At 39.5% G+C, this 25,995-nt stretch overlaps 1 protein-coding gene across 1 annotated transcript; it reads right to left on the bottom strand.

Moving 5' to 3' along the window:
• Positions 1–335: 335 nt before the first annotated feature.
• On the bottom strand, positions 336–13,764 carry LOC129179102 (ephrin-B2a-like). The gene is made up of 5 exons (XM_054771942.1): positions 13,409–13,764; positions 11,565–11,848; positions 7,460–7,552; positions 5,911–6,024; positions 336–1,657 (listed from the first exon to the last, which is right to left on the bottom strand). Exons 1-5 carry the CDS (start codon positions 13,522–13,524, stop codon positions 1,272–1,274), a joined length of 993 nt encoding a protein of 330 aa, XP_054627917.1. The 5' UTR covers positions 13,525–13,764; the 3' UTR covers positions 336–1,271.
• Positions 13,765–25,995: the final 12,231 nt, after the last annotated feature.

Genomic DNA, 25,995 nt, shown 5'->3' with positions numbered 1-25,995 from the left:
TGAGGCACTGACTCAATTGGAGTTTTTTATGTTAATAGAGCTTGTTCATTAAGAAGAAGATAATTCACTTTTGTTAAAAATAATTGATTTGAAATACTTCTGAGTGCCATTTATTATAATTTTTTATTCATTTAAAAGCATTTTTGGTATTACCTTTTATTTGTATATGAAGTACATGCACCCTATATCCTTCTCCAGGAAAAGTTGTGATACTTTGTTGTAAAAGTCGGATCACTTTCTGTTGAGCTTGGATATATAATCGTCCACCTTGGCAGTCAGTTCATTCATTCATTCATTCAGTAGGGCATAAAAATATCTTTATTGCATTTGACTCATTGCTGACTCTAGCTGTCACTACTGTTTGTGTATGTTAATAAAGTTTTCTTAAAAGCTGGTAATGGCTTTTCCTCACTGCAGAAGGACAGCAGTGAGAAGCACTTTCCACCTCACGCACGCCCCCGCCCCTTCACGGTATTTTATTGTCCGATTGGCAAAAATAATAATGTCACATTTACATGAAACACATTACACGGGCTGTAGAAAGTCATGGTGTAAAATTAATGTTTCTGCAAACATTATATTGTCGGAACAGAAACCGCCACCCAACTCAGTGCACTCAGACAGCAGGCTCGGCTCGCGCACTTAAGCCGAGAGGAGCAGCCTCATCTCACGTTTCTGCCTGGTATTTAATCGAAAATGTGCAAAATCAGCAATTTTTACTTCAGAAAATGTTTTTTAAATGGTTGAAATCTTACAGAAAATACAATTCTAACACGGTTCAATTGACAAATATTAATATTTATTTTATAGTAACATTTTTTTTCATGATGACAGGCGAGGCTCTACCTCCCCTACCACTCCTGACTACATGGCACTAATAATTGGGGCCATAAAAAGACAAAACCCTACGATAGAAATGTATAAATTCAATGTAAAATGTGTTAAAGTTGTTGCCAAGTTCTAGAAAAAGCATGACGGTGTATTTTTACAATGCAATGTTGGGAAGCAAGATCAGATCTGTCCACAGACTTACACACTTACTGAAGATACGGGTTGAGACCACAAATGCACTGCTTGTCTATGTTCAACAAATATATTTAAAACATTTTTAAATACAAATCAGAACCATTTGAGGGCCGGGGATGTGCCTCTCCGATTGTCTCTTGACGAGAAAAATGATGCGACAGGCAAATTATTCAAGTTTGTCCTCAGGTCTCACATCCATCCTGATGTTATCAGTGAGGAGGGAATGGCAGCACAAGCAGCCACCATTAGACTTTGTAGTAAATGTTGGTTGGACTCTGAGGTGTAATCTCCTTAACTATGTACACAGGGGGTCCATAGTCGCCGCTCACACGCTCAAAATGTCGACAGAGTCTACTGTCAGAGGCCTGCAGAGGAAAGACAACCTCGCTGCGGTCCGAGCCGATGTTGTCGCTGCTGATGCTGTCCCGCTTTGGCACAGCTAAAGTGTTGAGGGACACAGACGCAGACTGCTGCCTATCTGGGACACAGCGATGGCACTTCCACACCACGACCGACAGGATGATGATGAGAAGGAGGAGGATCACACAGGCCGAGACAACCCATATCAAGAGTCCTGGCTGCGAGCCGCCACCGCCACCGGGGTTGAGCTGCCCTGCTTCTGAGCCTGCGTCTGTCACGGGCAACAGGAGACAGAGAGCGAAGGAGAAACTGAGATGAAAGAGTGAATCAGGGTGGGGGACGGGGACATTCAAAAAGTTGTGACGTGTGAGCACGCAGTGCATTATTAAAACTGAAGCATAGAGGCATTTATCACATATCTGTTGACAGTAAAACAACCAGAGGGCCTTCCACTTGGTTTCACATGAAGAGAACACGTGATCCATAAGTGTGAAGCGCAAGTCAAGCAAAAGCAGAGGAAGACGGCAGGAGTAACAACAGGTGGTGCTGATCGCATGTGCATGGTTACAACATGAGCTTTGACAACTTGACTTAACAAGCGTTCAAAGACATTAGCAAGTGTCTTCCGTTTAAATGTCCATTACACGTACAGTCATACTTCGCCACTTTGTGGTTTGAATTTCGCAGCGTCACTCTACTTAAAAGTATTTTAATGATTAAATCATGCTGTTTTGTGGTTGAATACACCTGTTATTATTATTAAAAGAAAATGCACATTGAAGCAAATTTTACGCATTTTTTCCCAACTAAACCATCTTCAAGCATAAAAATGACTAAATGAACTAAAACGGAAATACAGTCGTCCATCGCTACATCGTGGTTCAAACATCGCACCCTCACTCTATTGCAATTTGTCAAAAATTGATAAATTAATAAATGATCGCTGTATAGCACTTGAATGTGGTCTATTATTAGTATAAAAAAAAGTATATTTAAGCAAATTGTACATATTCTTGGCCTAAATTATGTATTTTTACGTATAAAAATGGCCAAATTAACAAATACAGCAGTACCTCGCATAACCTCCTTTTTCGTAAATTCCACTGAACATAAAGAATTTATGTAAAGTTTTTGCATCGTATTACGGAAGAAATTCCATATAACATAATGCGTCAAGTCGGTGCACTTGTTTAATAAAGTTGATTTAAAAAAAAAAAAGAGTACACTTGGTGACGCCTTCTGACGCTTCACGCTCTCATTGGCTGATTTTCGGGGCACCGCCTCCGCTCTCATCTTATTGGCTGATTATCGGGGCACCGCCTACGCTCTCATCTCATTGGCTGACATACACAGCAGGTACATGCGTTTGTGTGAGAGACAGGATTCTCCCTTAAACCTCCTTTCCTCTCCGTAGTCGCCCTTAAACTTACTTAAACAATTAAGTTAAGTTACAAATTAAAATTTTGCACACAGCATTACCGTGTAGTGCGTTTGTCTGTGAGACCAGCTGACTCTTTGAGTCGCGTTTCGACTCAGGCTAGTCCTCCTCCTCTTCCTCTCCACTTTCGTTCTCCTGAACGGTAAGATTGTTTTTGTTTTTCAGTTTTATTAATTTACAGTAATCTTATTTATTACCTTATTTTATATTGGAATGTTACTCTACTATGTTTTGCTAACATTTTCTTACATTTTCGCACCATATTTGGTGGACTTTGAATATTTTGAAGGCCCAAAGGGGTGAGTTTGGGAAGATCTTGGAACGGATTAGGCTATTTACATGTATTTTACGCTTCGTATAACATAAAAACCCTATAACACAAAGGTTCTCAGAACGGATTGTTTACGTTGTAGGGGCGTCTACTGTATACAAATGCAAGGCATTCAGAAGACGTGATGTGTCGTGTAATATCCGGGACTTGTTGTGTGCGCCTTTAAGAAGCGGTGCCTGGGAAGTGACGTGTGTGACACCAGCTAGCTAGAGTTGCGTTTAGCTGAGTGATAGCAGTGGCGTCTATAGTTAGCAGTGTACAGAGCGCAGTGACTGGCGTGAGTTGTGGACAACAGCAGCTCCTGCATGAATATTCACTGCGTATGTTCTCTGCTTGTTAATAAACAACTGAAGCGCATTGAGAGTCTCTCCTTAACCACAAACAAGGCCATTATAGTAATATTCTACACTGGTTGAGATGAGACAACAGCCACGGCAGTAAACACGCTGTCGATGCTAACGTGTGAGTCTTTGTAATGTCTAAATATCTTATTTTCTATTATTATATCTTCAATATTGGGTAATATGAGCGTGAAAGTGACTATAGGGGTGTTATTTAATGTCTAGAGGGCTCTAATAATGCTAAACACCATATTTAGAAGGTCGTAAAACAGGTCTTCTATGCTCACTACAAAAATTTTCCATTTATACATAAGGAATCCTACATCATGGAAATTCAATCATCACGGTTGGGTCTGGAACCAATTAACTGCCGTAAAGACGCTGTGAATGATATGTAGTATTCTACACTGGTCACTATGTGTCAATACTGTTATTGTAATGTTCGGTGAGAACAGGCTTTTCCTGCAGGTCTAAATTATCTCACAGCAGGCACAATAATCCCTAATAAAAACACGGGCCACTGTTGCAAATGTAACCAACACCAAGCTAAAACTCAACTCTGAACACCCGACGTCACTTCCTGTCCGCCCGCCACTCCTCTCCCCTAGGGATCACATTTACTACAACACACACAAGCATGAGTCTTATTTATGTCTTAAATAGCTTATTTACTGTTATTATGTTTACTATATTGGGCAATACGAGTGTAAAGGTGACTATAAGAGTGTTATTTTATGTCTACAGGGTTCTAATAATGTTAAAAACCATATTTAGAAGGAGACAAGGCCTTTGAAGACATTTTTTGTTCTTAAAACCCTTCTCTTGCAGATGCTGTCTGATGATTATTGGACTGCACATAACACCCTTCTTTTGGGCCAAGGATCGTCCTGTGTCTTGACGGACAGCCAATCGGATCCTCCGACTCAGTCTATGACTGTTTTTGTTCCATCCATCCATCCATCCATCCATCCATTTTCTATACCGCTTCTTATGTTTTTGTTCCATAACCCTCAAAATCAAATCAAATCAAACTTTATTTCTATAGTTTGACGACCCTGCACCGCCTGAAGCTTCAGTGTTCCACTGAATGAAAAAGCACCCAAGATCATGATGGACCCCCTCCACTGTGCCGGGTAGAAAACATCTCAGGTGGGATCTCCTTGTCATGCCAGGAACGTTGGAAGCCATCTGGACCGTCAAGGTTACATTTTTTCTCATCAGAGAATAAAACTTTTTTCCACCTTTCAACGTCCCATGTTTGATGCTCCCTGACAAAGTCTAAACGGGCAGTTTTGTGGCGTTGAAGGAGACGAGGTCTTAGAATTATTTTTTTGTTTTTTAAATCCTTTTCCCGCAGATGCCGTCAGATGGTTATTGCGCTGCAGTCGGCACCAGTAAAGGCCTTAATTTGGGTCGAAGACCGTCCTGTGTCTTGTTGGACAGCCAATCGGATCCTCCGGCTCAGCCCAGGTGTGATTTTTTTGGGTCTACCACTTGACTTTTTTGTTCCATAATGCTCAGGATCTTTCAAAAAATGTAGAATGATTGTCTTACTGCGCCCAACCTCAGCAGCAATGGTACACTGCGAGAGGCCTTGCTTATGCAGCTCAACAATCCGACCACGTTCAAAAAGAGAAAGCTTCTTAGCTTTAGCCATCAGGAGAGCATGGCGGTATGAATGTGTGTCAGAAAATGAAAATATTGAGCAGATTTTGGCTTTTATATAAACTTTTGATCAGGTAATAAAAAGACCTATTTCAGTTTTTTTTTGTATGTGTAAATTACAAGTTCCATTTACATGGTGTTTTAATTGCACTGCTGTTGTTGTGTTTGTGTCAGAAAAAAGTTATAAAAGAGCGGCAGACTCTTGTGTGGGGACGCTATTGTCATAATATATTATCAAAATATTGACAAAATATTGTCATAATAGAGAGATGTGGCTTAACATGATGTGCATGTGTTAATTATGCTAAAAATGTCAACACAATTAGATAAATTACTTACCACCGTTAACGTGCTATTATTGACAGCCCTAATTTAAAGACAAAACTTTATTAGGTATTAGTGCCAACATTTCAACTTTTTCTCTTTACATTGCGCATTTTTGCTCTTTTGTTCAAAATGTGTGGGGTTTTTTTTTGTTTGTTTGTTTGATTTTACTTCTACAATGTGTTGTGGGCCAATAAAAAATGAGCCGCGTGCTGCAAATGGCCCCCGACCCACGCTTTGGACACCCCTGTTTAGGCACTTGCTCATTGTCCTGTAAACATACTCATACAGAGAGACCACTTGTCAATCATTCTTAGCAATGTACCTGAATCAAACATAAAAGGCCTTTGCCTCATTTGGTGATCAGAGGCAGCTTGTCATCATCTGTTGTGGTGATTTTTCAAAAAGTGAAACATTATGCTTACCAGTGCTGTTCTTGATAGCGTTGTCTTTTGCAACATCCTTTCCTTTAGGCTTCGACTGTGTTGGGGGAAATCTGGTTGGGGACTCCTGAAGTGTTGATCGAGGGTCCGAAGAACCTGCAGCAACAATCGTACACACCATGGAGGAGATAAACATCCACTCTCAAGGCTGTGTTTAGTCAATGACTACAATCAGGAATACTGGAAGAGAGATAACATGGAATGAATAAACATGAGATTACAGCAAGTGAAAAGTGGATCGGGACAAATATTGCAACTATCAAGCTAAGTATAACCCAACCGTATCAATTATTGAGCGCAGTGCGTGATTAATTGAAGCACACACAATGAGCTTTCAATACAATAGAATGTGGACCGTTTATTTCTCTAAAATATTGCTTTGGGTGTGTAGAGTCATTTAAAGATAAAACAACTGAAATTGATTTTGTGTTCAGACATCCTATCTCACACTGCAGTTCCTTTATCAATAATGTATGGTTATACCAACACCATTTAAAGTTCAATTTCAAGTGAAAGGCATAATTTAAAGTTTTGAAAATAGAGATATCAAAATGACAAGCTTGGAACACTGATGACTCCCATTAACTGACATTAATATATGCAGGAATTGAACACAGAGTTACAACTACATCATTTTAGTAATGACTGTTTTCTGCTGCTAACAAATATTTGTTTACTCCGGTGGTGTTTTCTAAACCCAGCATGAAAGCGACCTCGTATTCCCAAGATCAGATGAGAAACACACAAAAAATGCTGATTTTTCATCTTGAAGTCCAACTGTTCAATAATTCATGTGAAAAAAGACTGCAAAACTGCATTCTGGGGGCTAGAACAAATTCATAATTTCTAAGCATTTAGCTGCACACAAAAACACTGCGTGTGTCTGCTATTTGGAAATGTCCCAATTGTTGCATCCCTTTCCATTCACATAAAAAGAAACATACCATTTCTATGAAGCATATATATATATACATATATATATATACAGTATATTAGCAGACATCATATAGAATGTGGTACATATGTGCATGAATGCATGGAGCTAAGCCTCTTTGTATGATAAGTCAATAATGAAGTAAAAGCACAAGCATAAGCTTGTCAAAAACCATAAAGACATTTATTCTAGAAAAGGGTTTTGAACAGTGATTTCCTCTATAGGTCATTTACAGAATATGCATCCACACTGCTTGATTATGCTTACATGCAATGAGATCAAAATGAACCAAGATGGGGGAAGGGATTACTGAGTGCTTCAGCCACTCTCAATGATTGCATGCAAGTTGGTGCTGATGGTGGAAAGCAGAAGTAGGGCTTTGAGTATTCATGACTGCAGTTTTTCGCTCTGTAAGCGAACGACTAGCTGGCTGAGATTATCCTACCACTTAGGAGGACATGATATCACTATATTTATAAGTAGTAATATTAATAAGTAGTGGGAGATAATTGTTTGTCTGATACACATACATACATCCCTCCATCTTTCCTATCCCCATCCAACCCAACACACACAGACCTCTCTCCGAGTTCTTACTTTGTCCGACCCTCAGCACCAGCTTCATGGATTTGGTCCTGCACACCCCTCCGTTAGTGTTATCCAGACTTTGCAGAGAGCCTGTCGATGTGGCTGACACAGAGAAGAAGCAAACATGAGTACAATTTTCTTGGAAAAGTTTAGCCTGTTACTAAATGTTGCATCACATTTGAGGAAAAAAAAAAAAAAAAAGCACAGAAACACACTCTGCAAGAAGATGCAGATTGTTGTTGTAGCGCTATGCTGTGTGTAGGGCTGCATTGCATCATAAGAGGTGCTTCTAATACAGTGGAACCTCGGTTAGCGTCTGCCCCGGTTAGCGTCACAGTTTTTGCCTCAGTTTGCATGCGTTATTCGGTTGGTGTACAATATGGCCCGTCTTGTTGTGTCATTAGCACACTGCGTGAGTCCAACTGTGTTCATGTATTTATTTATTTTTTAGCACAATACATCCTTTCTTGTTAGCTGTCACTACACGATCTGTACCAGAAACACGATCAGTTCTGCACACGCGCAAGACCTACGGCACTTCCTCCATATATATATTTTTTATATATACAAACACCAATGGTCAATAACAAGTACAGTAGTACCTCACATAACGTAGACCTCCTTTTACATTAATTCCACTGAACGTAAGGAATTTATGTAAAGTTTTTGCATCGTATTACGTAAGAAATTCCATATAACGTAAAGCGTCTTTTTTTTTTCAATCAACTTTATTAATGCCGTCCAAATTACACTAACAGTGCATCAAACCATGGGCATTGAAAAATAACAGTTGGATAACAAAAACACATAAAATAAATCACACAGAAATCGAAATTAAAGAAATAAAAACATAACAGAAAAGTGATAAATAAATAAATAAATAAATAAAAATAAAAAAATAAAGATAATAATAGTAATAATAATAAAAATAATAATAATAATTAAAGTAAGTTACACCAGGGGACATGAGCAATGAAAATTAAATTGAATTAAGGATATTGAAGTGGGAGCACAGATTTATAGTCTTGATAGCTTTCTTGTTATTAGCAGAGGATATTGATTTGAAGTGCAGTTCTTTCATGAAAACATAAAAAAGGGGTTTCACTTTGGCAAATTTAAAGTCGGTGCAAGTTTTTTTCTTTTTTTTTTTTTTTTTAAAGTCGGTGCAAGTTCAGACTAACAGAGTCCTGTACACTTGGTGACGCCTTTCAGTTTTATTCATTTACAGTAATCTTATTTATTACCTTATTTTATATTGGAATGTTACTCTACTATGTTTATGCTAACGTTTTCTTATATTTTCCCACCATATTTGGTGGACTTTGAATATTTTGAAGGGCCAAAGGGGTGAGTTTGGGAAGATCTTGGAACGGATTAGGCTATTTACATGTATTTTACGCTTCGTATAACGTAAAAACCCTACAACCTACAGGTTCTCGGAACGGATTATTTACGTTGTAGGGGCGTCTACTGTACTTCATATATTTAATATATTGGGTTGTTTTCTTAGTGACTCTTATTGAAAGACCTCGCTAGCGTGAGGACATTTTTAGCGTCTTTATTCACCAAGCGTGACCCTACGTAAAAACTTACATAATACACGTAGCATGTGACGTACACGTCATATCTGGTCACGTACAATACATCAATAAATACAATTACAGATACATTGTTTGGGGCTGGGGGAATGACGTATATTGCACACGCATAGTCAAAATCGTGTTGCCTGACGCTTACGTAAAATCGATCGATGAATGACATAGTTTACTCATGCGTAGTACAAATCCAGTTCCTTATCACGTGACTGCCGAAAAATAGGCCGACCAGATGTAGACGTGCTCCGATCATGTTTCCGGTATGGATCGTGTAGTGGCATCAGCGGTTGACTCTCAAAAATGTTAACACAAAACACATTTTTATAGTTGTACAGTTATAGTTTTACATGCATAAATCAATTCTAAATGCATATAAATGATGAATGAAAGGGATAAATGAACATTTAAGGTTACTTTTACCTTCACTGAAGACGTGATTGTTCCCAAAGATACAATCTGGCAGCGAGATCAACCACCACCACCTTCCTGTTTTCAGTCATGTCAACAATTATGTCTTCTCTGAAGGTAAAAGGTAACCTGAAATGTCCATTTATCCCTTTATGACATCATCTTGACGACAAGGAAATAGTATAATAATAATAATCGATAGTGGTGTGCAATATCACTGATTTCGTTTACGATCTGATGCTGAGTAAAATTCAGGCTGGTATCAGAAATACTGATTTCGTACCGATGCTTTGTGCTTGGTAAATTTGAAAAAGTAGTGTATTTCATATCATAGCATAAAGAATACAAGACATTTAATTAATTTATGAATCAAATAAATTATCAATTTCAATAAATTACTCATTTAAATAACATAATTTAAATAAAATACAAATTAATCATTAATTCCATCCATCCATCCATCTTCTATGCCGCTCATCCTCGCTACGGTTGCGGGTTTAATAATTAATTTAGGTCATTTATTTATTTGAAACCCTGAAGTACATTGAGGTAGCGGGTTGATTTACAACACAGCCCAGCTAATACGCAACAACAACAGAAAAAACATATAAAATATGTGAAAATGGTATTTTAAACAATTAAAAAAAATACGTAAAATAAAACAAAATAATTACATAAGACGTTATTAAGAACTGCTGTAAGAATTCAAACTTTATTCACAATTCACACATGGCTCCGTTTACGATCAGTCATCCTTTCAAGAGACAAACGTTTCAAACAAACATTACCTGAAATGATGGACGTACCGATAGTATCGATATTTTGATTTGAGAATCGATTTTAGAGCATGAAGAGCTGGTCTCGGAAGTATCGATATTTCGGTATCGATCCGCACATCACTAATAAAAGACACAAAACTCACAAACACTTCATGCAGATGGAAGTCTACAACAATGGACTGTAACTCTACAATAATATAGATTAGGCCAAATTCAACAATATTAAGAAACACATTTAATTTATTGATTCAATCTATATACAAAAATGAATTACTTATCTTTTATCAACTTATGTATCTACTTACTTATGTAACTTAAGTTATGGTGTGAATGAATTATCAGTAATGGACGTGGAGAAGATTGGCTTCTTCCTGCTCCTTTTCGGACATGTTGAATTGTGCAAATCTAACTTGTTAAGCACGTCTGAAACATACACACGTACCATAACGTTACCATACATTTTTGATATTGCTCTCTCATCGGATCTCGCTGGATATTGTAAGCGTTTGTTGTCACCAAGAATCCAACACAAAAACACTTTCATCAGTGCGTCAAATGTTGAAAAAGTTACGAAAAATATAGCGATATCAACAAACCCCAACCCTGAACGACATTTTAGACTTGATACATTATTTTCATGAATTATTTAACAAATACGTTTTATTTGACAGTTGAACTGAATACCGTTTCAGCTTAAAATGCTTAATGTATCTGATGGTTTTTACGTCTGAAGCTAAGCTGTTTTAAGGAGGATAAATACATACACGCACACACACACGCACACACGCACACACACACCAAGAACTCTTGGTCACCCTTGTCGTATGCACATACACACACACGCACACACACACACACAAATCCACACTTGTTAGGAGCATTTAGGTCAGATAACAACATCTCACAGGCAAGACGCCCCGTTGCCATGAAAGCTCGCGTCAAATCTGCCTGATGCTGTAAAAGCCTTGTGTGATTTGGGGCATGTAAGCCCTGGGAATGGCACTGTCCTGCCAGAGCCGAGTGTGCTGTGACAGCGTGGCGAGGTGGAGGAGGCTGCACAGTCACACTTGCTCAATATCTTATGCATCAGTTGCCGCTAAGATGCGCGGGTTCCACTGACAGCAGTCTGATAAGGAGGCCATACTAGTGATTCTCACGCAAGCTGACTAAATGAGAGGACAACAAGGACGATAACCTCTTCTCGGATGGGGGTGGGTGAACGGGGGGGCAAGGGGGAGGGCTGTGTGAGGCAAACACCGTCCCACCTGTAGAGTGTGCAGATTTAAAGATGCTACTCACACACGTGTGACACGACTGCACAAAGTGACTTACAGGTGATGTAATAGTCCTTCCCCTTGAGGAACTCCAGCCCCCACAGGTTGGGGCTGAACTCCTGAAACTTGAACGTGAACTTGACATCCCGGTGCGGTTTGTCACAATTCAGCAGCGGTGCATTCTTCTTGTCTATGGAGCAGCTCTCCATCTGATTTCGGGGGACGAGGTAGACTCGGTAGAACTCCTCCTTTTCCCCCTTGGAGGCGTCCGCCCGTGGGCAGACAATGTCCATCTTGTCTCCTATTTGAGGATAGAGCACCAGACCTTGACCCGGAGTAAATCTGCGTGAGGAAAACAATCATCTTGTCACTTGCTCCTACGAGTGAATGACACCATTTTAGCACCGCCTCCTTAAAACAGGGAGGTGATTTGGAACGCTCTAAAATCTGATGGATTTAATCAGTAAAAACAGAAGCTTAAATGCCCCAAATCACCCAAGCTTTTACAGCATCAGGGACGGTCATCAGCCTGGCTTGGGGAGTGCAGGGTTTCGGGTTCAACGGACCCCCTAAACTGCACCTGTCGTGCCAGAGTCAGCTGGCCCATTAGGCAATACACTATAGGCAAATGATAAGGGTGTTGTGGCCTCCAGGGGGCTCCAAAAAAATGAGAAAATTCACCTTCAATATACAGTAATTATATTAAAAGTAGTTACTACTATTAACTCTTAAATTAGAAGACCTCAAGTTGATTCAAATATAAAGCAATTTCCAGTTAGTATTACTACAAATGATAATAAATGCATCATTTTTGTCCACAGTTTTGCATACAGTTGTATGGAAGTATATTATATAGCTTTTGTATGTAGTTATTTTATACATTTTTGTACATACTTATTGCATGGTGTGAATGTAGCTTATTTATATATACATATATATATATATATATATGGAGAGAGAGAGAGAGAGAGAGAGAGAGAGAGAGAGAGTTATTGTTTCCAAACTGTGTGGTTATTTAAATTGTTTGATGTTGGTTGTTGTATTTATGATTCTATATAATTTATATTTATATAATTACTTATAATGACATGTTTATACAATGTTTATATTGTGGTAAGGGTATTGATATTGCACTTCAGATCTTTTGTAATTTGTTTAGTACGTAAATTGGGTGACACATGTAAAAAAACGGTAAAAAAATTCCGTTGAATTTCTTCTTTAAGCATATGTAACTCGCCGATGGAGGGAGGCACCTTTTTAAAAAAAATCCTGCCTGTCTCGTCTGTATAGCGCAGGGGTGTCCAGACTTTTTCCACCGAGGGCCGCATACAGAAAAAGTGAAGGTGTTATCAATTTCAGCTTTTGTCTTTGCATTGTGCCTTTTTGCTCTATTTTTCCCATTTTTGCTGGGTTTTTTTGGGTGTCTAATTTTATTTCCACAATGTGTCGCGCACTAATAATAAAGAATTCGCGGGCTGCAAATGGCCCCCGGCCCGCACTTTGGACACCCCTGGTGTAGTGCTGCCTTGCCTGCATGACATGCATGTGCTGTGTATGCAGTGTGTTGGTCCTTGTGTATAAAGCATGCAGCAAGATGTCACTGTTGGTAATACAGGACAGTACTTGGATTAAGCCACACGATCATTACAAACTAATGTAATGATACACGGGTCGTTTGTGTTGGATGATGGAAGGAAATTTAAAATGTTGCTTAAAAAACGATCAAATACATAATAAAAGCATGTACAAATAACCTGATGCCCTGTTGAACGTAAGATACGTGCAAGTGCTTTTTATCTTATTTTATCCAGAATACAGCAGAATGCACGCAATATTATGAACACGGTAGTACAAACATGTCCAGTAATGTTAACACAATGTAGAAAGAAATACTGTACTTACTTTGTGTTGGCGCTGCTCCACAGGATGGACTCCAGAGTAATGGCCCGACAAAAGCTCATGATGACGGCCAGCAGGAAGACAGCAGCTCCGAGGCTCCATGGGATTCTTCTCCCCATCACCGGACTAAATCCACGCGGGGGTTCACTATCATAACACGCGGTGGGAGGGGGTCAACATGTGTCGCCTGTGCTTGCGTGCATGTGGTGCCTTCAGGTGCATCCCGCGGCGGAGAGATGCCATCAAGTTCCCGACGCACTTTCATGAAGCTTTCCACATTGGGAGTAATTGGCGAGAAAATTTCTCGTGTGACCACACATCCGCGCACCGAAGACGGGAAGTGTGTGGGGATGCTCAGCCATCAGCTGAGCGGCCGGCCCGCCCATTTGCCGGTTCATGCGTGGAGGGGCCACCCGGGTTGGTTGGCACATTTTGGACACGCTCGCATCACATTGGATACTTGGAAATGGTACAGGACCCAGTTTTTGTCATTTATAATTGAATAAAGTCTGCAGTTGTCAACATGCAGGGACTGCAAAACCACCACAAGGCAGATTATGGGTGCATTACTGCAGATTATATATTTGCATAATTGTGTTTTGTTATTTTATTCCTTTATTAAGATCCCCAAAAATGTATCCAAGCTATGTGTTAGGAAACTGAAATCCTAAAACTGCAATTTTCCCTGTCACTGAAAAACCCATTGTTTATGCACAGAACAAGATCAGTGTCCATAAAGAGTGTCAGTATATCTATGCCAGAACCATAATCATAAACATTTTTGACACATTTTTGTGTGAAAGGTTTGGATGCAGTGCTGATATTGTCATGTCCAGAATGCAGCATAATGTTCCGATTTTTGTGCAATCTATGTGAAAACATCCCTCCACCTATTTTCTATACCATTTGTCCTCAAAGGGTCACGGGAGTGCTACCAACTGACTTTTTGGGCCTACAGTGGTACACCCTCGACTGGTAATGCATGATAATTATTGGATAATACGAGGGATTATGATGTCATATCCATAAATCCGATAACATTAAAAAATAGCTCCGATAACCGATAAAAATGTTAAAAAGCTCCAATGAGGTGAGATTACCCGTACTATGTTGTAGGTGGGTTAGTGTGAGCAAATCAAACGCTGGGTTTCTGTGACATGCTGCAAACGGCCTGTCGTAACTTCCCCCGAGCTCCCTCGTAAACAAACATGGTGTCCATCGTGCGGGACTTCTCACTGTTTCAGAGGAAGACATTTTGCCAAATGCTCTGCAAAGAAAAACACGGAGCTTCAACACAGCTTATAAACCACATGAAACGCCAGCATTGCTACGATACTTGGGGCTTGTGCAAAAAAGTTTGCCAGAGACGACCCAAGGGCTAAAGCGATCTGTGATTTCATCATGGAAATTATGGCCTTTACCATCATTTTGTCAGCTACTAACTCTTTGGAGCCACGATTTGGACTTCTGAGCCGCTGCTACTGTTTTTAACGTTGTGTTAATAGTAGTGAGGCCATGATATTTGGTTAGCACAAAACTACAGGTACTGTTTGTCAAACCCAGTTTTGTTTGAAGTGATCTTACCTCCAGGTGTGCACAAACTACAATTAAATGTAAATTTAAAAAATAACAGATACAAAAATGATCGGTGGTCTGTGTCAGTCTTGAGAAGCAGGAAGTTATCGGTATCGGTTTGAAAACAAAAATGCATGCTTAATTATAGTGTATCCAAAAGAAAACGGGGAGAAGATGCAAACGCCTCACAGAGATGCTGCAACGGAGACGCAAACTCCAGATGTTAACCCCACGTCAAAATATCTTTCTGAAAAATGCAAGGGTTCTCGTTAGATCGTGCATGTAACAGTGGTCATCCTGCACGGTCCAGCGTGGGGTTCGATCCCGCAACCACACATCCCCAATGAATGAGACTCAATCACGCTAGCCAGTAGGTTAAAAGCCTAGGCTTCGCACCCACTGACCAGCGCGGCTCTTTAGGCAAGGAGGAGTGAGGACTAGCTGGCATCCGTTACTATTGTGACTAGTCCACTTTATCAGTGATAAACAAGTAATTCACTATTTCAGCGACTTCAAAAGACTACAAGACTACTGGAGGAATCATATTCATGAGGACCTGAGCTATGACGGATCCACTCAATGCAAGAACGGGAAAACGTTGTCCAGTCGTGACCTTACATGAACCTTCCCCATGTTGAGCTGACTTCAAAGGTATAACAAATGAAAGGATCTGATTGGAAATGTTGGTGCTCGGGAGTGCTGAGATCTCTATTGATAAATTCTTACATGAACTTCAGTGCGAAGACCAAAGCTGCACAAATGATGAGTGAACTGCACTCTAATGTTTGTTGGTGTCAAGAACACACAGAGCTGCATAGCCTAAAGTGCTCAAAACATCGTATTTATAATTCATTTAAGCTTCAAGTTTTGACTACAAGGAAAGCATACACAGTGACATTTTGTAAACATGTCTGGCTTTTTCAGTCGTTGGTTAAAACAATCTTTAGACCCATGACATGTTTGTCCTGCAGTCTACCTGGGGGTGAATACATAGGATCAGAACACGGAACGCTGTCTTTTAAACTTTATTTGTTATATAGTCAATAATAAACTTATAGTTACACACATACTGTCATTGCACAAACAATGTCCATCACTCTTTTTGGCAAATCCGTGCACAACAAAGGAAACAGAGAACACATTATAATCTGCATGTCTAACTATTACCAAAAACAATAAAATATAATCCTTTTTGATTAAATTATTCATACAGGCTGAAGGGTCACATGCTAAACACTGTTTTACCAAATGAAATGGTGATTCATTGCTTAAAAACATTGTACCTTTGCGTGTGCGCTCCATACTCCTCTGTGGCGGTGAAGACCTCCATGAACTTGCATGAAATCTCCCAAAGTGAAGCTAATGCTAACATGGCAGGTGTCAGATGAAATCAACCCCTATCACGATTAGCATTAACCTCAATCTGGGACCGTGTCATCAGGACCCACATGGCGAGCTTGCTGCTACTCGTTAGCTGGAAAAGATCATTTGGAACAGTTAGTATCCGAGGGTTAAAAGTGACATTATTAGTGTCAACGTTGACTCGTTTCGTCATTGTGCTCTGGCCTTATTGTGTCTCATAGTCAGCTTGTGAGTTGGAATTTTGCATCACACTGGGGAGTGTTTGAAGATGCAACCACTGGGGAATTCTGACAATTTTTAGGTTCGTTTAGTTGCACTGCAAAACCAGAAATTCAAGCAAGAAATATGAAATATCTGAAAGGTCACAAACGTGGTATTTTTTCAAGTAGAAGCTTTCTATTTTGGCCCAATTTGCTTTTTTTTGTGTTTCAGGGCTGATTTCCTTTTGTTTACTTTACATAGGTTTTATGTATTTTATATATACGTTATTGTATTTTATATATTATACAAGAGCTCAGATTCTAGTACGTACTGAGCTAAAATAGTTAGAAAACAATATGGTGTTAGTCAAAAATAGTAGTTTTGATCTTGATTTCACATATTTGACTATTCAGTTTTTTGCAGTGCAATTTCAATTGCGACGGGAAAACAATTGCATCATCATCACATACATTATGCATACAGTCACTGAAATACATGAAAATTCAAATTGAGGTGCATTTTTGATGTATACATTTATTTTCTTATTTAATTATAGTGATAGCCTAGAGCGAGGCTTTGTGATAGTGAGGTTTCGTACACTAGAACGAGCCACAAGAGTACAAGGCGAATGGAGAGTGTGATTAATACTAAACACTACATTGGTCACTAACAGGTCTTTATCTTGTTCACGGTGCACCCTAAACTGGTCACCAGTCAATCACAGGGCACATAAATTCACATTCACATTCACACCCAGCGACAATTTAGTCTCCAGTTAACCTCACATGCACGTTTTAGGACTTTGAGAGGAGCCGGAGTACTGTACTGTACTCGGAGTGAACCCGTTGAAGCATGAGATGAACATGCAAACCGCACAGATTCAAACCCAGAACCAGCCGACGTGCTAACCTCATGCGCCACCGTGCTGCCCACTAAGAGGTTATTCAATGAAAATAAAGCAAAAATGCGAGACGCTGACGTCGGCGATGTGAAGAATGCATACAAATCTGAATCAGGTTTTTGTGTGCCTGATGATTATCACTTACCCGTGACTTCCTCTTTCACCAACGGGTGCTGGTTCACTGCGTCTCTTCCTCATACCCTGTGAGCATCTCTCCCAATGAGCGGTGCATCTAAATGTGGGTGTCTTTTAAAGGTTTTTGTGTGAGTCATGTAAAATCCCCTTCACAGTGACACCTTTAACTGTGCAAGGTGATGAGATGAATTGGACCAATGTCAGGAGTCACGATGCTTGGGGATTTTGACACTCTTTTCCACTAAATGACTGTGAGTGTGCACGAAATCCTCATTAGACCTCACGACCTGCAACTGCCTGTAAACGACAACGTGCGCAGCGTTTGCATGCGCTCAACCCAACACAACAGGCGAGTCATAGTGATGAGATTGTGAAAAGGCGAGGTGCCCCCCCCATCCACTCTCACAATCAATGGCACAACCGCTTCGCCTCACGCAAACTATGCTTTCATGTTCTTTGGTGTATAAACGTGCAATATTCCTGCGAGCACGTTAAAAAAGCAAATGAGAAAAGAGATGACGTCCTGTGTGAGGGGGTGGGGGAAGAAGTTGTCATATTAGGGGCAGCCCCTCTGCCCTTTTGTCATTGTGGAAATTCACAGGTGAGTTTTCAAATTAGAATGCATTTAGGGGAAAATCATTGTTATTACTTATATTGGTGCTATATTTGACAATCATGTCAGGAGCTTTTACTTTTCGAAAGGGCATTTGTGGCGCCCCCTATGGGTTGTGGTCAAAATGCTTTGGAAGACATGCATGTAATAATACAGTGCAGATACAGTACCTTCATAGTTTTAGAATCATTTTACTCGTGATTCAGCATTCACAGATTTTTGGTCAAAAAATAGTTTTTTAAGTTTTATTTTATTGTTTTCTCCAAAAATAAGCTCTTTCTGCAGAAAACACATCACATTTTTTTTATGTTTATGTATTTAAGCTTCACTGATAATGTTTTTCGGTAAGCATTGAGATTTCAGTGAGCACAACTATGTTCCTAATATATTTTTATCAGAAAATGTCCTTGTTCGAAGCATGCTAAGATTGTTGACAATGACATGATGTGGCAGCGAGATCAACACGGACACCACCTTTGTGTTTTGCCACGAGTTATTTGTTGAATTCAATAAAGCTTCTCACCATCTTTATCAAAATGCTGCCACTTGCAACCTTCTGTGGCTCCACTTTGGGTTATTTTGTAGCCGTGATCAAAACAAAAGCAGCCACTTGAGAAACACTATTCAATTCAAGGGATAACTCATGGCAAAACGTGAAGGTGGGGTCCGTGTTGATCTTGCTGTTTTGGTCAACATTCATTTCTTCAGTGAAGGTAAAGTAACCTTAAATGTTCATTTATGCCGTTCATTCATCATTTATATGCGTTTATATGCGTTTTCTGCATGTAAAAACTATAACTGTGAAATTATTTTTTGCCCATTTTTGCCTTTGTGGAACAGATTAATTGTATTTACATTATTTCTTATGTAAAAAGATGATTTGGTTAGTGTATGTTTTGGTTAAAGTCGGACCTTCTGGAATGAATTAATGACGCTAAACAAGGTTCCACTGTGTAGAACTTCTACACTGTGCCTCCGATTCCATCTGTTCATCTATCATCTTAAATTATCATTCATTAGTGGTGAGTGCATCTCTGTGTGGAGTTTGCATGTTCTCCCCGTGCGTGCGTGGGTTTTTTCCGGGTACTCTGGTTTTCCCCCACATTCCAAAAACATGCATGTTAGGTTAATTGGCGACTCTAAATTGTCCATGGGTATGAATGTGGGTGCGAATGGTTGTTTGTCTATATGTGCCTTGCGATTGGCTGGCGACCAGTCCAGGGTGTACCCCGCCTCTCGCCCGAAGTCAACTGGGATAGGCCCCAGCACATCCCCCACGACCCGCATGAGGATAAGCGCCATAGAAAATGGATGGATGGATGGAGTGGTGGGTATCTATACATTTTACATTAGAATGTGTTTAATTAGTGTATGAGTCATATAGAAGAAACACGGGGAAGGGTTCTGGAGCTGAAACTAAACTAACAATTATGACTGTTATTGATCCAAAATTGGAGGAGAATGTCAACATCAAGCTAGCAGGAGAGTTTGGAGGAGGAGGGGAGTGAGTCGTGCTAAAAAAAGGGACGCTCCGAAAAAAAAGGGTTTTATGCTGCCTATTCCGATACCAATCATCCATGAGTGTGATCGTCCGATACCGATATCGATCACATGGATTAACTGTAGATTTTTCACTTTATATACACTCCTGATCAAAATCTTAAGACCAGTTGAAAAATTGCTAGAATTTGCATTTTGCACTTTGGGATCTTAATGAGGTTTTCAGTAGAGCTACAATATGCAAAAGCAAGAAGGGGGAGTGAGACAAAAACATTTGGAACTTGTAATTTAAACACAAAAAAACCCAAAACTGAAACAGGTTGTTTTTCACCTCATCAATAGTTTAAGACCACAGGCTATAAAAGCCAAAATCTGCTCAAAATGTTCATTTTCTGTCAGGCATTCACACTGTCATGCCCTCCTGATGGCTAAAGCTAAGAAGCTTTCTGTTTTTGAACGTGGTCGGATTGTTGAGCTGCATAAGCAAGGCCTCTCGCAGCGTACCATTGCTGCTGAGGTTGGGTGCAGTAAGACAGTTCTACATTTTTTTTAAATCCTGAGCATTATGGAACAAAAAGGTCAATTGGTAGACCAAAAAAAAATCACACCTGGGCTGAGCCGGAGGATCCGATTGGCTGCGCAATAACCATCTGCGGGAAAAGGGTTTAAAAAACAAAAAAAAGAAATTCAAAGACCTCGTCTCCTTCAACGCCACAAAACTGCCCGTTTAGACTTTGCAAGGGAGCATCAAACATGGGACATTGAAAGGTGGAGAAAAGTTTTATTCTCTGATGAGAAAAAATGTAACCTTGACGGTCCAGATGGCTTCCAACGTTACTGGCATGACAAGGAGATCCCACCTGAGATGTTTTCTACCCGGCAATTTTTGAAGTGATGAACAAGAACAGTGGAGCTACTCATTACTGAGTCCTACTGAGAACATTTTTTGTTCTTGTTTGGAGGGTTTTTTGTTATTTTATGAGCGATGGTCTTCAACTTTTGATCTGCTGATAAACAGCCTATTTCAGTTTAATTGTTGTTTTCAATAAATTACTTTTTCAAAATGTTTTTTGTCTCACTCCCCCTTCTTGCTTTTGCATATTGTAGCTCTACTTAAAACCTCATTAAGATCCAAATGTGCAAAATGCAAATTCTAGCAATTTTTCACATGGTCTTGAGATTTTGATCAGGAGTGTATGTGGTATTGGCCGGGGGCACCGCTTGACAATTCCAAGGGCTTCTGGCAAAAAGCTAATTATTTTTAAAAAATAAACGTTTGGGTGGATCGTCTTTTTTTTTTTGGCCTTTTTACCCAAACAAACAGATAAAGGTCGGCAAAAACATAACCTCCACGCTGCACTTGCCGGAGGTCATAAATTCAGTGTCCAGGTTGCATTGTCACTTTCTTGTGGGACAAAAATGAGCTCCAAACTAACAGCATTGCTTGTTTGTTTTAGAAACAAAAAGTCATTGTGGTAAAAAGTCACTTTTGGAGTCACTTGAAGCAGGTGGGCGGATAACTCCGCCGCCTCGCCACTGACAGGTAGGCAAAGCGTGTAAACAAAGATACAAGATAAGTCGAACGGCAATACGTTTCATAAGGGAGTGATCAAACACGCTGGCATTGATCGGCTTGGCCTGTGTCGTGACAAAGTGCGTCTGTTGTCGGCGCAACATGGGTGTTGGCAACCCTACGTGACACAACACACATGCAGTGTTTGCCGCCGCATGCCGATCGTTTTTTGTGATTTGCTTGAATGGCATTTATTGGCATATGCCCATCACGTCTTTTTTATGGAAAACGGCTGATAGTGATCGGTGGCCAATCGATCGGAGCATTTCTGCGCGTATCAATTACTCAAGGATTTTCGCCTGGCGGGCCCGGAAGATAACCCTCACGAAAAGCAGGGATATACTGTACACAGTTGGTCAATGACGTATGGGCCATTGGCTGCTAAATCCATACATTTTCTACCTCTAATTTTACAGACATGTACTTGTGAGTCCCATAAACACGCGTGCCAGACCTTGTGGTTATCCAGCTAAACACCCTGAAGTTACAATGGGTGTTTTGCAGTGTACATTTATCTGTATGACACATTTCAAGACAAAATGACTTATGGGGTCAAACTTTGGGGTTTAGTAACAGCACCACCATGTGGTGTACTTGTCAGGAAAATAATAGCACACATGCAACGCATTATAGGGGCACACGCATTGACACATTTTCACCCTTCTGAGTAAAAGAGCGAGCTTACACAAACAAGGGTGTCCTAGTTTTGATACTTTAACCTATTGGTTTCTGCAAATGACTGTCTGACTGAAACATGCAAATGAATTGCTCACTGGGATTAATTAAATTGTCTCAGTCTGTTTTCATTGTACAGGCGGTCCTCGGGTTACGAACGAGTTCCATTCCTAGACGTGATGTAAGGTGGGTAATCGTGTAAATTGGAACTCGACTTACATTAACTCCTAAGTCACTCAGTCCACAGAACACATGAAGGAAATACGAAATGCAGTTGTTCAAGATGAAATACAACAATTAAATGAAACAGTCATAAGAAGAGAACAATTCCTTACTTTTATCCCTGTGGTTGTCTTGCAGACCATCCTGCCGCTAGGTCATTTTGGCTCGATCTGATATAGTTTCTAACTTGAAAATATTTATAGAAGATTATACTTGGCTCTCATTTGGTCAAAAGATACAAATATGCTTGATTCTGATCGATATAGGTCTTTAATCTTTTTCATCCCCCCTCCACACCAAGATTTGAATGCACCATCCGCCCTGAAAATGGTTACCCCATATCGGACCAGAATGCGAGAGCTCCCGTGATTCTGCTGTTTATGTTTTAACAATGTTCTATATCTTCAGCATGTGTTTTAAGATCGGATTTTTCACTTGTTTGTGTACATTTTTGGTGTTTTTTCAGAATTTGAATACATAAACAGGGAGAGCGGCAAGTGCAAACCATAAGCGTCAATTTCAACCCAATGAGGGGGGTCAGCTGCCGAGAAATAAAATGTTATCGTTCTCAACTGTTGCCAGCCAGTGATATCGTTTTATATCAGGACATGTCAGACCGCCACGGGCGAATCTTTCTACCTTTTTGAATTATTGTCCCCAGATAGTCTGGAAGGATAACTGCCTCATCTCCTCCCACATTTCCATGTAACAGCGCATTGAATCCATGACCCCGCTAGCATTCATTAGGATTCAGTCATTTTTATCCTTAATGATGGTCGCAACAGTTGAGCGGTTCGGACCAAAAAAGTGACCAATATTGGTGGGTGTTTTTTATGATTCATTCATTTTCAATTCCAAGGTGATGACTTTCCTTTTTTTTTTTTTTTTCCACACTGCCGCTAATGTCCAAAAAGTCCAAAAAGTTAGCTAATAAACAATGTGGCCTAGCAGGCACACACTGCATTCTTTGGCATTTCATTCAAATATGCTTCCATGCCTTGTCATATTCGCCAGATCATATGATGTGCTAACATTTCATATGCTCTCTTTATGACTGTTACAATCCTGGCTCACCTAGCTGCTAAAAGTTGTCACCCAAACACTGCAGAAGTAAGCTTTGGTCCCAGAAATGATATCATTAAGTAGCTTTTTCCTTGGACAGTGTGTTTTCCAAAACAAAAGGTAGACAAAGCGCCTAAATCAGGTGTATCCAAACTTTTCCCAGGATAGGGTAAAATCAAAGGATATGGGTTTACATTTTGTAAACCAACCCGTGTAGATATGCTAGCAAGTTATATACTGCATACAGTGTTCCCTTGCAGTTCACTTTTCGCGGATTTGCTCTTTTGCACATTTTTTAAGGGCAATTTTGCAAGTTCATATGCAACAGCATATGAACGGCCATTGTGTTCTGCATCCTTGTGGTGTATTACAGTGATCTATTGGTGCTCTGTTGTATGTGTCTGTTATTGTTTTTACTACTGCTACCAGTAGAGGGTGTTGTATACTCATGTAAGAGTTGAAGAAATGTCGGGTTGTCTCAGTAAATATAGAGCCACAATAGTCCTGATTGGCTAAGGGAGGACCCGCCCATTGTGGTTTGCGTTCTGATTAAGTATTGACCAGTGTCAATCAATCTCCTTCGTGCATGGCTGCCTGTTTCCTGTTGCATGATCGCTAGCTGCTAGCGATCATGCATGCTGAATGAAGGCAGAAGTTATGCGGCTGTGAGGCGCCTGGAATACTTTATATTAATCTTCGGTTCATGGAGGACTACAAGGAGGAATATGTTTTAACAAGGATACAAAAATACTACAGCCTAACGGCACCAGCACAAGCCACGACCAGACGAGTGAATACACGTGAGTCACTTAACTTCTTGTGTCCAATCACGTTGGTGATCATTAAAATGTAAACAAAATTTGAAGTTTGAGAATGTTTAAACAGGAGAGAAGTGTGATAAAATGTTAATGCCTGTCCAAGAAAAGTGTATAAAGTGGATGGTTTGTACAGTGTTGGGGTTTCACAGCCTTAAAACATAAATAATAATTGGACAAAAATATAGTTGGCTATTTTGCGGGCTATTTTGGGAAACTATCCCCTGCGATAAATGAGGGAACACAGTATTGAAAGAAAAAAACAGCTTTGTGTTCTAGGCGTCACGGGGCGGTAGCGGCTGTCGAGTGTTTGACCCCCAGTATGCAGAGACGAGGCGATGGCTTGCAAAAATAAAGGTTCTTTAATGGTGCACGAAAGGAGTAACAAAAAGCGACAGAGAAAAAGGCTCTGTGGAAAACCATATGACAGGTAGAAACAAGGTAAGTAAAGTCTAAGTGACGGCACAGACTAGGAGACGAGGAGCATGAGTAACACAGACAGTAACGACAACGAACCAGCGCCGTACGTCTGACGACGCTGGCCTTTTAACAGCCACTAATGGTGACTGGCGACAGCTGCGCGACCACCAGGCGTGAAGTGGCTGCCTCTTCCACCCAACAGGAAGTATACCTTGCCAAAATAAGAACGCAGGACAGGAAGCACTCGCTCCTGTCAGGTGACAAAGTGTACAATTACTTTTTCTCCACTGCTCGTTTTTCCATTTTTGCTGATGTTTGTTTTACAATTTCACCTTTGTTCTTGTTTTTTTTTTTTTACATTGTGACTTTATTCCCATTATTCTCGTAATATCACAATTATTTCCAAAAATGGCAACATTATCCTTTGTTTTGTTACTAATGTTGTGAAAATAATTGTGGAAATTATTGTGATGTTTTTTCTTACAGTGTTACGATATTGTGCTTGTAAATTTTTGTCACAATGTTAAAATTTTTTATATTACCATCATTTCCGGACTATGGATCGAACCAGTAGATTAGCCACACCCACTATATTTAAAGAGAAAAAAATATTTCTACATCTATTGGGCGCACCTGTCGCTGCACATGACTTCAAAACGTGATATTAGCTTCCTCTTCACTCGCCCACGTCACTGCGTCCTGAAGTTACACACTAAGCGTCAAGGCAAATGTAGTTTTTAGCCACATCACCGCAATCCACAAGGTTCAAAGCATGAGAAAAAGGCAGCGGCTTATACACCGGAAATTATGGTAATAGTTCGACTTCATTATTCTCGTAAAATGTCTGCTCTTTTTCCATTTTCTTGTTTAATTGTATTTTTAAAATGGGCCAATAAAAAAAATCAGCTACCCACCATAAACAGGCCCTGAGCCACACTTTGGATTTGGCCATTTTATGTGGCCCACGAAAGCCTTGAAATAATGCATATCAAAAGGACACTTCTTTTAATATTACTTTTAAAAATATTTGTGTATAGATATATATATATATATATATATATATATATATATATATATTGTAATTTTGTTATTAATATTAATATTGTCTTTACTTTTTTAAGCTTTATTTTGCATTATTTTACTTTTATATTACTGTAAAATTATATTTACATTATTGTATTTTTATATGGATGCTGTAATTATTTTTTTTTTACTTAACATAAATATATTTAAATAAGTACAAATCTGAATATATACAAAATATTTTTACAATATAAAAAATGTAATATTTCAAACATATTTTTACAATAATTTAATTAACATTTGCCGTTACGTTTACTATAAATAATAAAATAGGAAAGTAAAAACAAAATTAACATTACATATATATCAAAAAGACAATCTTTCTTGCTAAATGTATTTGTTGTCAATATTGACAGAAAACCTTTTTTTTTTTGTTGTCAAATCCAATTTAAAATGACTTTTTAAATTAGTTATTAATTCATGTAATCATGAATTATTAACTAATATCTAAAA

The sequence above is a fragment of the Dunckerocampus dactyliophorus genome, chromosome 3 (assembly GCF_027744805.1).
Source record: "Dunckerocampus dactyliophorus isolate RoL2022-P2 chromosome 3, RoL_Ddac_1.1, whole genome shotgun sequence".
NCBI lineage: Eukaryota > Metazoa > Chordata > Actinopteri > Syngnathiformes > Syngnathidae > Dunckerocampus > Dunckerocampus dactyliophorus.
This window is presented reverse-complemented; position numbering and strand designations above follow the sequence as displayed.

Bases quoted from the DNA above. Each gene is read 5' to 3' on its own strand.
- LOC129179102 (XM_054771942.1), bottom strand. From the start codon at position 13,524: ATGGGGAGAAGAATCCCATGGAGCCTCGGAGCTGCTGTCTTCCTGCTG. The intron at 7,553-11,564 runs GTAAGTCACTTT...TCTCTGTGTCAG, and splicing joins GAAGGACTATTACATCACCT to CCACATCGACAGGCTCTCTG. The intron at 1,658-5,910 runs GTAAGCATAATG...TGCCCGTGACAG, and splicing joins CGCTATCAAGAACAGCACTG to ACGCAGGCTCAGAAGCAGGG.